This window comes from Caloenas nicobarica, chromosome 15, assembly GCF_036013445.1.
Source record: "Caloenas nicobarica isolate bCalNic1 chromosome 15, bCalNic1.hap1, whole genome shotgun sequence".
NCBI lineage: Eukaryota > Metazoa > Chordata > Aves > Columbiformes > Columbidae > Caloenas > Caloenas nicobarica.
Window position 1 is genome coordinate 5,330,722 of NC_088259.1, and position 13,038 is coordinate 5,343,759.

The 13,038-nt window shown below is 42.1% G+C and overlaps 1 protein-coding gene across 3 annotated transcripts in view; it reads left to right on the forward strand.

Annotated features, from left to right (window-relative positions):
- Nucleotides 1-11,889, forward strand: part of PTPRT (protein tyrosine phosphatase receptor type T) — a 441,556-nt gene extending 429,667 nt beyond the window's left edge. For all 3 annotated transcript variants that reach the window (XM_065645693.1, XM_065645694.1, XM_065645695.1), the window contains 6 exons: nt 1,915-2,088; nt 5,287-5,418; nt 8,354-8,479; nt 9,864-10,027; nt 10,753-10,888; nt 11,618-11,889. In XM_065645693.1, coding sequence (XP_065501765.1) covers nt 1,915-2,088; nt 5,287-5,418; nt 8,354-8,479; nt 9,864-10,027; nt 10,753-10,888; nt 11,618-11,671 — 786 coding nt within the window. In that variant the 3' untranslated portion in view covers nt 11,672-11,889. The remainder of the gene's footprint in view (nt 1-1,914; nt 2,089-5,286; nt 5,419-8,353; nt 8,480-9,863; nt 10,028-10,752; nt 10,889-11,617) is intronic.
- The last annotated feature ends 1,149 nt before the right edge of the window (nt 11,890-13,038 follow it).

The window sequence follows — 13,038 nt, forward strand, 5'->3', positions numbered from 1 at the left end:
CAGTTCAATTAAAAAAAGATCTGGTTTTATCAAGTGATATCAGACCTGTAAAAGTGTTTCTGGTTCTGGATGCTTGGCATGAAGGAGCCAAAGCCTAACTTCATCAAATGCTGTTATACTATTAAAATAAAAAGTCACCGCTTGCTGGACTTATTTTGTCATGATATGAGACAAGATTTGTCGCCTGTGTGGTTGTTCTTTTGAGCTGCCAGGGGCTGGCAGCTCCTGTGGGAAGGAAAAGCTCCACCATACTTTGCATAAGAGGTTCATTCTCTGTCTAGTTGTAGAATCTATTTTTACGGGATTTTGTCTCAGAGCATTCTGCATCCCTAATAGTCTGGATTTAATGCAAGAAGTGGTATCTTTTGCTACCATCTTTATGAACCAGTTGATCTAACTCTAGATCTGTTGGTGCAGTTTGTATTGTTTGGGTCCCACTGGCGCTCAGGGAAGGATGGATGGATGGATTTCTCATGCACTACACATTGTCTGAACATGCAATAGCTTGTTCTGGAGAGTTTTTCTAATCTGAATAAGTAAAAAAACCAACCACCACCAACAACAAACAACAACAACAACCCAAACAAACAAAAAAAACACACAAAAAAAAACAAGGGAGAGAGGGGAAGAGTGTCAAATAAACAAGAGTAAATAACTAACAAGTCACCTGCCTAATTGTCTGTACTCTCAGAGACATGAGATTTCATGTTGCTTCCTCAGCCAGTTTACCTGCTTTCCATCTCTAGACAAAGAGACTTTTATGTAGAACCTTTTATGTAGAACGATTTAGAGCAACTAGATTATTTCACATTTTATACTTGGACACACTCCTTTATCTTGGATTGTTTGACCCTCATTTTTCTCCATTTATAACCTCTCTGTGGCAGAAGTCAAGCCCTTTGTAAGAATTTTTGGCCACTGAATGTTTTCTGTTCCTCTGATGGCTGCAAAGGAATTCACTATATGACTGCATGACACAAGTGAAAACGGGGGAAAGTAGAACAACATCAGTTAGCCACTGATGTACCATGACTTAAGTGACAGTGTTAAGATGTGTTTGCTTTGATTTGCTGCTTTTGATCCCTGCTGACCAACCTAGGCTGGTTTGTCAGGAGGCCTCTGCAATGGGTAACACAAAATTAGATTTAAAGAAACATAGTCTGTCAAGCTATGGGAAAGACAGATAATGGTAAAAGACTGACAGCAAGACCCCAGGGATAAGGTATGACTATGTAAGAGAAGCATCCTATGTGTCACTCCAAAAGGAAAGTGGAAATCTAAATAATAAATGAAACAAATAGACTTCCTTGTTTGTTTGTTTTTAAGGATAAAAAAAAAAAAAAAAAGAAAAATTTCTCTGAGGTTTTTATATGCATTGTTAAGCTAGATCAATAGTTCGACTGAAGAATTACAAGAGGATTTGAACCCAGTCTGACCTACGGGGTGAGCCAGGTCAATACTCAGCGTACTTCTGCACAGGATCCATTTGAAAAGGGAGAAGGATGTGTGCTTGCACCCTAGGGAGGGGAGAAACATGAGGAGGCTTCACTCCATGACCAGGTCAAAGCTGCAACTTGTACTTGTGACAGTTATTTCCAAGCTCTAGGAAAGAACAGAAATGTTGTCGAACTGCTCTGGGCATTTAGAGCTGGAAATTGTTGCTAAATGCATAGTGCCCTCAGTTTATGCTAGTTTTCAGAAGAGCACCTCAGGACAATGTGCAAAATACAATATAATATAACAGCAACAAATTCCTCAGTGCTCCTTTTTCATTCTCTGGGATATCAAAGATCTACTAGTCTAAGTATCTTTGAAATAAACTTATTGTGCAGATGGCATCCTTTTTAGAAGTAAATTCAAAGACACTCAACCTGCTTCTGTCTTTCTTTGCCTTCTTCCTTCCCTCCTTCACAGACTCTCAACATTGTGACACCGCGCGTTCGGCCGGAAGATTGCAGCATCGGCCTTTTGCCGAGGAACCATGACAAGAACCGCTGCATGGATGTGCTGCCCTTGGACCGGTGCCTGCCTTTCCTCATCTCCGTGGATGGTGAATCAAGTAACTACATCAATGCTGCACTCATGGATGTAAGCAGTACTGCTCTGTCCCCACTCACAGAATCATGGAGGGGTTGGGGTTGGAAGGGACCTCTGGAGATCATCCAGTCCAACCCACCTGCTAAAGCAGGTACCCTAGAATAGACCGTACAGGAAGGTGTCCAGGCGGGTTTGAATGTCTCCAGAGAAGGAGACTCCACAACCTCTCTGGGCAGCCTGGTCCAGGCTCTGGCACCTCGAAGTAATTAAGTTTTTCCTCATATTCAGATGGAACCTCCTGTGTTCCAGTCTGTGCCCATTGCCCCTCATCCTGTCATTGGGCACCACTGTATGGAGTCTGGTCCATCCTCTTGACACCCACCCTGGAGATATTTATAAACATTGATGAGATCCCTTCTCAGCTTCTCTTCTCCAGCTGAACAGCCCCAGCTCTCTCAGTCTCTCTTCATAAGAAAGGTGCTCCAGACCTTTCATCATCTTCGTAGCCCACTGCTGGATTCCCTCCAGTAATTCCTTGTCCTTCTTAAACTATGGAGCCCAACTCATCCTAGTCTGCATCGAGTTTATTAATTCTCAGGATACTTTTCTGGGAGAAAAGCATCCAAAGCAAAAAACCTTTTTTTTACCTGCAGTTTCTGGTGCTGACATCTCCAAACTAGGCAGAGAGAAATGTGTCACCTAGACTATGATTATCAGACTACTGTTGTAGTTCTGCCACATGTCGTTGAAAAATTTTTGACAAAGATGTTCACGAGCGTGCAGTCAGAGGTTGTATCGTAGAAAGGCAGATGGACAAAGAAGTGGTGGGACAACTCTTCCCATATGTTGGTTATCATATAACTTCGAAGAGGAATGTTTGCCAGGAGCTGCCAGGTCAGCTCTTTGAAAAGAATAGTTTGCAGTGTGGAGCGAGAGATTTATCTGAGCTTATGCATTTAAGAATATGGGAGTACAGGGATCAGATGTGTAAAATACATCAAGGCAGAAGGACATGAGTTAAGCTGACATGGATCTGTCTGAGGGCAATTTCCTTTGCTTTGTTTATCAGCTACAATCCCAGAGCACGGGTCATTTGGATAGGGTGAATTATGTTGACGTTTTCTGTTCGCTGTGGTGCCTAACTGCCTTTGGACAGAAATGTCTTTAAAGCCACTAATTACTGCAGTTCGAGTATGTGTAAATATGATAGAGGGTGAAGTGTCGTCATTTTTTCCCTAGCAGTTTTGGGGTTGATCTTTTTTTAATTTTGTCTGTTTTTTCGGTCTTTGGGGAACAGTGATACTACTGCATTTGAGAGGTTAAGTCATATGGTCATAGAATTAATTTTAGATTCTTTTTAGAAAGATCGTGATGCTGTCATTGCAAATATGCCTAAGGATTTTTTTTTTTTTGTCTTTAAAGTGTGTTTTGTGCTTTGACAAATCTGCAGAAGCACAGTGAATTTTACTCTGGTTTCTTAGAGACTTGGGAATGTGTTTGCGCATTTCAGCCCTCATTATCTCAAATTACTTTTCTAATACTTGTATCCCTCCCCACAAAATTCCTGGTAATTAAAATTCCTGTACAGAGGAATTTTTCACCCATGTCTTCTGTCCCTTTCAAGTAAACAGACCTTAGGACCTTTCCTATGAGAATCATTCAAAAGCCATGTTTGCGTCTGAAAAATGGTTTGTTATAAAGAAAGGAGAAATACTGTCCCTCACCCTCCCCTAAAGCAACTCAACATAATCCTTAAGCAGAGGGACTTGAGCCACATCTCTGAGTCAAGCCATACAGAAGGGATGATAGGTTTGGATTTAATGTATGGGGCTTGGATAAAGACGAGTCCATATTGTGTCCCTGTCATCGTCATTCTCCCAAGATCCTACACATGTTCTCTTACACGAGTAATTAACATCTCTGTGTCACCTTCCCTTTGAAATAGGACAGTGAGACTGGTTCCTCACCTGTAGCAAAGAAAACAGGTGGGGCGTATTTCTCTTCATGACAAAACCCACACATATATCTTACCTTCAGCCAACAATTTAGCCAATTATGCAATTGGTGCAAAATGAAAAAACATAGCAGCAACAGTATCATGTTCTTAACTCTAATTAAGAGATAAGATTCAGTATTTTATTTACCACTCTGTTGCCAACATTGGTCTGGTATGACATAGCGTGTGACCCATACTGGTGCTCCTAGGTTTGAAACACAGAGTAGGGAGAAAGAGGACAATCCATTCCACACTGATCATTTCCCAAGAAATCCTTTCATTTTACTTCCCTCTCCTTCATGTCCCCAGCACGGGCTGCTCGGCTCTTCCACCCACAGCTCACTCATAGCGAGGAGAAAATGCAAACCCCTGCAATGGCCATCTTAATACTTTGGGGCTTCATTTATTTCTTTAAATACAAAATCTGTTGGGTTTTTGTTTGGTTTGGTTTGATTTTTTTTTTCCTTTTTAATTTTTTTTTTTTAACTCATAAATATTGTGCCTTTTGATTCAAGTCTGCTTCCCAGACGTACAGCAGAAAGGACTGTGCAGCTTGTAGGCTCATCTAAGCCTTGCCTGCTGCAGCTGGAAACCGATCAAGTTCTGAGCTTCGTACCCTTTCATCTCGCAAACATTCATTAACACAGCCCCGCAGAGGTCAGGAGCACAGTTCCTCCCCTTCGTGCTTAGGGAGATTGAGGTCAGAGGGGTTTTTTGAGACGAAAGAATAGCATCAGAAATTAAATACCAATGTCACAGGCTCTGGATGTTGCCCCACAAGTTCTTAAAGGATGGCTGGGACCCAAATGTGCCACCTCTGCAGCGCCACATCACCAGGGAGCAATAGCACGGGGAGGGCTAATACCTTCTGTGGTTCCTACCGTTCATCGCAGAAAAAAGGGCAGCATTTGCTTCCAGCTGTTTTCTTTCCAATTATTAATATTACTGATAGTAGCAGTAGTAGTAATAGTAGAATTAGTATTATTTGCAGAGTCTCAAAATATAAATAATTGATTTTGGTAATCTCTGCTCTTGTGACACTTCTTTAATGAAATGTCTTCATTGGGAGCAAAAGAATCCCATTATGAGACATTCATTCATTGCAGAATGATAACAAGGAGAAGGATATGTGATTTGTATAATCTGGTTAAATGGCTGAGATTGCCTAGCCATAGCCTCCTGGGTATAATATTCGTCTGAATAAAAGTTGATTGAATTTTTTTTTTTTTTAACTAATCTTATTCTTTTGTTAGAGCCACAAGCAACCTGCTGCCTTTATTGTAACCCAACACCCTTTGCCCAACACCATAGCAGACTTTTGGAGGCTGGTGTTTGATTATAACTGCTCCTCTGTTGTGATGCTGAATGAGATGGATGCAGCACAGGTGAGTGATTTTTCATCATTTCTGTCATGTAACTTTCTTACCAAATCCAGATGGTTTTAAGGGTGTTTCTGCTGCCATTTTCCTGTGCCCTCCCTCCCCACCCCAATAGATAAGTGGAAGTGAACTGAAAAGTAATAGGGAGTGTTTTGGGGTACAATGAAAAATAAGTCCACATGCTTGAGTTCTTCTAAGTTAGGTAATTCTTACTCCAGCCAACAGGGATATCTACAGATTATGTGTTTGTGCGTCTAAATCTTCCTCCCAAACCCACTTTCTTCTCTTTCATATTTTTGCTTGTCTTTGGTTCAGAAAACTATTCTGTTACCACAGCCCCCGTGTGCTTCATGCTTGCCTGTTCACGTGGCATTTCCAGAAGAATAAAACCAAGAGAGATGCTGAAATAATTTGGAGTATCTTTTCCCTGAGATTTCCAATGCAGTTCTGTGGTACTGAGACGTGCGATTTGCACAGTTTCTGGGGGCCGCATTTCGCCGTGTATGTTTTGGGTTTTTTTTTCTTTCTAGTGTCATGTGCAAGTTGGACTCTTGGATACTAAGCACACCATTATTTTCAGGAGTTGAGCTTGTTGGAGGACAAGCTGCTGCAGTTCCTGTACGAGCATTTCCAGCCACCTTGCTGATGAGTGGCAGAAGATAACAGCTTTCAAACAGGCATAATCATGCAATTTGTGCGAATAGTACATTTGGCATGGCTAATTCACCCATTACAGCACTTGTCAAACAAGAGAGAGAACCCTCAAGTACCGAGTTGGTACTTCATGGATTAATTTGCCATTTGTCTCTTCTCTGTCTTCAAAATCTCACTGCACTTGAAGGCAGTGAGATTATTGGTCTCTGTTTTCGAAGGTAATGGAGAGGGCGATCACCCCTTTGGGTGAGAGGGTCTCCCTTGGGGGTGAACGTGGTGGGATTTCATTTCCAGCCCCAGTAAGAGCTTTACTCAGAGGTGGCATCTCTTGGTGACCCACAGAGTCCCACCATGGTGTGGAACTGGAGGTTCTGTGCATTTGCCGCCTCCTGTCCGATTCACCCTGCCTGATTCTGCATCTTGGCATTGAATCCAGAGGAGAATTTAATATTTTCCTTTTTTTTCGACACTTAAAAGAAAACTACAGCTTCTTCTGGAAATGACATACTTTCTTACACTTCGTTCTTAGAAAACACAAACCCGTGAGCCTCAGCTAGTGTTATTCTTGCATCTATCTTTCTGCACAAGGCTTTACCCGCTTTGTGGTTTTTCGTTTCTATTTTTTTTTTTCCTAGCAAAATTCTCCTTTTATGAGGCAGTCTGTAGGCACAAATACCTGAAGTCACTTTGTCAGTTTTTCTAGCTCGAGTGTGCAACCAAGGCCAAAACCACCCAGGCAGCACTGGGCGTTAAGGATGATTCTAAAGTTTGTATCTTGTGAGCTTTCAAGGCAAGGTGTGACAGTTTGATCTCAGCTGTGACAGAGAGATTACCGAAAAGGGAACTTAAGGATGTTATGCTTGCACTGTCATTGTGTGACAATGCTGTAATTATCTGGCTGTTCATCCTTGCCTAATCCAAGCGCTGTACCCAAAGCGCTGTGAAACTGTTAGTGTGCAGTTCCCTGCAAATACCGTATTGTGTGCCTGAGCAGGAGGGGTTACTCATCTCCATGAGCAGAACACAAATATAAAACTTGCTTTATAGAAGAGCTGTGCCTGAACTGTAGAAAGCAGATTTTTACATTAAGGAAAGGCTTCATCTTTTTTTCTTTCCGCTGCACCTTGAGGTTGTTTCCGAAAGCACCTGCTTGGCTCAAATCTCCTCGTCTGCTGGGCAGATGCTTTGAGAGGAGATCTGTGGGCGGCTTGAAAGTCTGAATGAAGAGTAAAGACAAGCTTCAGAGGAGGACTTGCTTATGTGGTCTTGCCTGGCTTGCCTAATCTTGAAAAACTAACAAGGGCAAAGATGCATAAGATTGCATGAATATCCCACTCCATTTCAATCCCATATGATCAAAGGAATAACAGGAATACAGAATTAATGCAGTAGAATGCACACACTTGATGTTATTACTGGCAATGATTGAACTTGAAAAGCTTGAGATCAAGTTCAAATGAGCATCTGGGGGTTTCAAAACTTCTGAAAAATTACACTTGAAAATAGGAAGAAAAAAAAAAAAAAAAGAAATACAGTCTCAGCACAAACTGCTAATGAGATCTCATGCAAAATATTTTCTCGCCATGATCTATTTCCAGATGGATTTGAAATGCTTAGATTGTAATCTGTGTGGATAGGATTTTATTTTTGTACTTTCAATTCAGTAATATCAGCATAAGAAAAAACACTTCCAACCTGCTTCACAAACTTCAGAGATTCAGTTGTAGTTCACCCTGAAATCGGAGTCGCTCTTGTTGCTCTCAGAGCAAACTCATTCTCCCTCCCCTGCTCGCTGGTAGTCAGAAAGCTAAAAAGTTTGTCTTACAGAAAAAAGAAGTTCCACTTTGGTTGAATTAAGATTGATTTTCTTGCTGCATGTCCTGTTTCCTCATTAACACCAAATCTCTGTGATTCCTATTAATTTTACCTACAGACGCTAGTCTTTTAGTGTTCATTTTAAATCTATACCACTACAGAAGCTTCATTTGTCAGCCACCTTTTCTGCACCTTTAGACCCCAGAATTCAATCAGTTACAAACTGTGTTCATTAAAAAAAAAAAAAAAGAGGTTCTGAAATATATATAATTTTTTTCCTCACATTCATCATGTTAATGATATTAAAAAAACTTCTACTGAGCTAGAAGGAGGTCTTCTTTGAGCAAATACACATAATACAAGATCGGTTATGGTTTTTGAGCCGGTTATAAATTCGAAAGGAGAGAAGACCGAACATGCTTTTCCATGTTACGACTGAAGGTGTTTTCTGTTTCTTTGGTGTTTTCTCCAGCTCTGCATGGAGTACTGGCCAGAGAAGACATCCTGTTGTTATGGCCCAATTCAAGTAGAGTTTGTTTCAGCAGACATCGATGAGGATATCATCAACCGGATATTCCGGATCTGCAACATGGCCAGGGTAAGATCAGGGAAATACCAGGTTCCCTGTTTATTCTCAAAAATATATTTTGGTATAAGGAAGAGGCAAAACCAAGACTTTTGAATTAGAGATGCTGAATCTCTCACCTGGGAACAAAATTCCCTTGCAGAATTTAATAGCTGCTTCCTTTAATTAACATTTAATTGCGTCAGTCTGTATTGGTAAAAGACTCTTGGCTGAAAGTAGGTGATATGAGCTGAAAATCTGTATTTAAATGGCATACATTTTTCTATGTATATTTGAGAACAGCTTAGTAGCCAATATAAAACTGTCAGTATTGTAGGAAATAAATGGGGATAGTGTCAGCCGCTCTCTGTCAGCTACTGTGCAGTGTCTCTGAGACAGATGCAACGTTTACTGGCTAGACTGGGATTCCCAGTTGCCACTGTTTTTCCTGTAAATAAGCAACTGTCAATTCCGTAAGCAACTCTTTGTCTGTATTGCTTGGCCCCAGGACAGCTGAAATAATAGAAAAAAAGTTCATCTGCAGACTGGACCCTAACAATGCAACTTCAGGGCTGAGAGAAAGGGTTTCAGTAGAGATTTTTTCTCTCATTAGTTGTTTCCAAGATTGATTATGTCTCCTTTTTTGTTCATTTTTCATTTTTTCTAATCAGAAATGGAAACAGGCTTCACAAATTACATTTCTATGCTGTTTAACACATCAGTCTCTGATTTTGTGGTCAGAGCTTGCGCAGTAATTCAACTGTGGCATTGCAGAGTGAGCTTTGTGGTCCAACTACACAAATAAATAAATCGGATATTCACCTTCCTGTGTCCCAGGCCAGCTGCCTCTGAACCAGGGACAGCCTTGAGGTCGTACAGCTGATATCACTAAGACTCTGTGACTCTCACGATGAAGCTGGTTCATAAATGCATGCCTGGCAGGGTGGGTTCTGTGAACTCGCAGCTCTTTGCACCCATCTGTGTTCAACACCAAAGGCTGCTGCTAGAATCTTTATGAGGAACCTTTCCTGCCACAGCCCCCAGAGATTTTTTTTGAAGTTCTTCTTTGCCTTTAGTTCTTATGGCACAGCCAATCTCTAGTGCAGGCAACCAGGAAAGACACATTTGATCTGTTTGATCTATTCATAGAGTTTGATGAGACTTTACTGGAAACAAAAAAAATGAATCCTATGGACCTAGTTTCTGCCTGGCTCTGTAATATCTGAGGTCATCATTTTTATCCAGATTACCCCAAAATTCCTTGTTTCCCCACTGTATTGTGTCCAAAGTAGAGGATGTCAACATCGATATCAGGTGCAAAGGGAGGATGCCGTGTAACCAGTGCCCTCTACTTTGCCCTATCTCTCTGCTTCCTGCCCTGTTCCATTTAGCACCCTGAGAATGCTCTTTGTTTTAGCCTCAGGATGGATATCGCATAGTTCAGCACCTGCAGTACATTGGCTGGCCAGCGTACAGGGACACCCCTCCTTCCAAACGCTCCCTCCTGAAGGTGGTCAGAAGGTTGGAGAAGTGGCAGGAACAGTACGATGGGAGAGACGGACGGACTGTTGTCCACTGCCTGTAAGTAGGACTGGAAAATGCCTGTAACCTCACAAAATGCTGTCTGAAGAGCACTGATTATCGATCTGGAAATCTGGTAGTTTGCCAGGCTTCAGCTGGGGAAAATGAAGTCAAATTACATTTGTAGTATACTTCAAACTGAATATTGTGCTACATTATAGCATGCTGGCCCAGAGATTTTACTGATTGTCGTGAGGAGTAGCTGAAAAAGCTCTGCTACTTTCTGTGATGTGGGTAGGTCTCATGGCTGGAGCTCAGACACAACCGAAGCGGCTCTGCCTTGTGTCCAGCCCTGACCCAGAGCTGCTGCGAACCCCTGAGCACCACTGCTGGGGATCAGCTTAGCCCTTCCATCCCCACCTCCTGCCTTGCAGATCTCCATTTTCACAAACCCTTGGACGTCCTTAACCAGTCCATACATTACAGTAAAAATTTTTTCCCAGAAAAAGTTGTCAGGCATTGGAACAGGCTGCCCAGGGCAGTGGTGGAGTCACCATCCCTGCAGGGGTTTAAAAGATGCAGAGATGAGGCTCTTAGGGACGTGGTTTAGTGCCAGTGTTGGGTAAATGGTTGGACTTCATGATCTTGAGGGCCTTTACCAACCAAAATGATTCTATGACCTTTCTTAGTATATGCGGTTTATGAGCTGCTGTGTAAGCAGTGCTCTCCTCGGTTCCCTCAGCCTTACCTGGCTCCATCTCTTGCCTCTTTTCTTCCACACCCAGGAACGGTGGGGGACGCAGCGGCACCTTCTGTGCCATCTGCAGCGTGTGTGAAATGATTCAACAGCAAAATATCATTGATGTGTTCCACATCGTGAAAACATTACGGAATAACAAATCCAACATGGTGGAGTCACTGGTAAGTATTTTTTCCTGTGCTGCACCCGCCCACCTTTTACAGGGGGGGCACTTTAGGAGAGGCAAAAAGATTTCATGGCTTAGCCCAGTATGAATCAAAATGGATCATAACATGAAGCTATCATTATTAAAATCAGTCTCATTTTAGTATGTGTAATGAATCCTCTGGTCCCAGTGCTTCTCTCCTCGAGCAGAGGGCGAGCAGCTGCCCTTGCAGCGTGATGACCGGTGTGTCCCACACCTCAGCTACCTCCAGGAGGTTGAACCCAGGTAGCAGTCACCACAGCTGTGGAAAGGGGATGGGATTTGTCCTCCTGTGCATGTATGCAGCCCGGTGCTTAATGCTGTGACATGCCTTGAAACCAGGAGGGGAGAACAGTCTCAACCCCAGGCCTTGCTCCCTGCAGCCGAAGAGATTAAACTGTCCTGAATTCAATCAATCTCCATCGGTCACACTGAATTCTTGCCTCAAAAGCAATGTGTGCAATGAAGGCATAAAGCAAGCAGTGAATAGCCCATACTGTGACTGTCTCTTTGAGTGTTTTTATCTTCCATTGACAATACCATCTCTTAGTAATGCTTGTTCAGGTTCACACAGAAATACAATTAATGTTTGTCTCGTCCTGCCAAATGGTGTAAGAGGGAGAAGGTATTTTTGGCAGCTTGTAGAATGAGGCTCTGAAGAATTTACCCGTATCCTAATGTGACTGATTTCTGTTCTCTCTTTCAGGAACAATATAAATTTGTATATGAGGTTGCACTGGAATACTTGAGTTCCTTTTAGCCCAGCGGAGGGAGGGGAGCCCCCGAAATGCCAGACCCCAGCCTCTGGCAGACGTTTCTCCCATCTCCCACACCAGAAGGCAGTAACAAGTGTGGGGAGGAAAAACCTCTCCTGCCCGGAGCGAGAGACTGAGATTGCACAGACCTCGCTGGAAGGAGGAGACGATGCCTGTGTTTGCTGCTGCCTGCTTTCTGCCGGAACATCTACCGCTTCTTAAATAACCTACTGTAAAAATTAGCAAAATGGGAGACAGGCTGAAAGACTGGACTTTCTAATCCTCTCTGACTTTTTCTCTCCCCTTTCGGATTGTACTTTTGCTCTCCTTGCTGCAGAGTGGGGAAAGAATGAAACCCTTAAGAAGTTCTCTTTTAAATGTCTCCTTTTTAATTTATAATTTTCAAATCCTAGTCTTTAATTTTTTATTTTTTTTTATTTCATGCAGCAGTCATTTGGGAAAAATGAGATAGCCATAGGGGATATATGAGATGTTTCATTACAATTTGTCTACCTTGCCTGTTTCCTTTTATTTTTTTTCCAAATGAAAAGGCCAACACACAAAGAAAAAGCCTGGAATTCTCTTCCCATAGGTAGTCCCTTTTAGCATGAAAATAGATGGTGGAGATGAGAAGCTGTTCATGGGTTCACTGCCTCGGCTTCTACACGAATGTTTCCTCCCTGTTCCTGCTGACTCCCAAGGCTGTGCATGAACCAGTCACATCTCCCTGGTCTGTGTTGGGTTCAAGGCTGGTGAAGCGACATTGTTAATGAGTTTCCCAGCCACTTGAACCTTAAGGTTAAATATTTGCATCAAACAAATTGCATTTGTCTTGCAACTTTTGGTAACTTTGTTACCATATTTTTCAAGTATTTGCTGGAGTGCAGTGTGTCTTTGAAAAACAGGGTATAAAGTAGGTTTTGTTGATCATTTACTATGTATTCTTATTTTTTATTTATTGTTTGGGTTGCTGTAGAACATAGGACCCCTAGTCACAACAGGACCCTGCTGAACTAGGCACTGTGCAAAGAACAAAGAAGGTTCCTGTTCAAGAGGTTAAAATCTGAAGGTAATCTTAACATTGGGTTTGGTCAAGATTTCCTCACTATTTCCAAACTGTTGTACAGTCAGATGTAGTTGAGTGGTTTATTCAGATTTCCAGGCCCTACATGCTTCAAAGTGGTAACTCATCCAAACTGTAGGAAAGGTGATGTACATACACAGAAACCTATTCTGACGTGTGTTAAGAAAAGCGTTAGACCAGCACAGCAACTTTCCTTCTTAAGCAAAACAGCTTTTGTTTTGTTCTGCAAAAATGCCTGTGCAACTCTCCTTCTTTGAAACAAGCACCAGATGTGTTTTGCCATGGTTC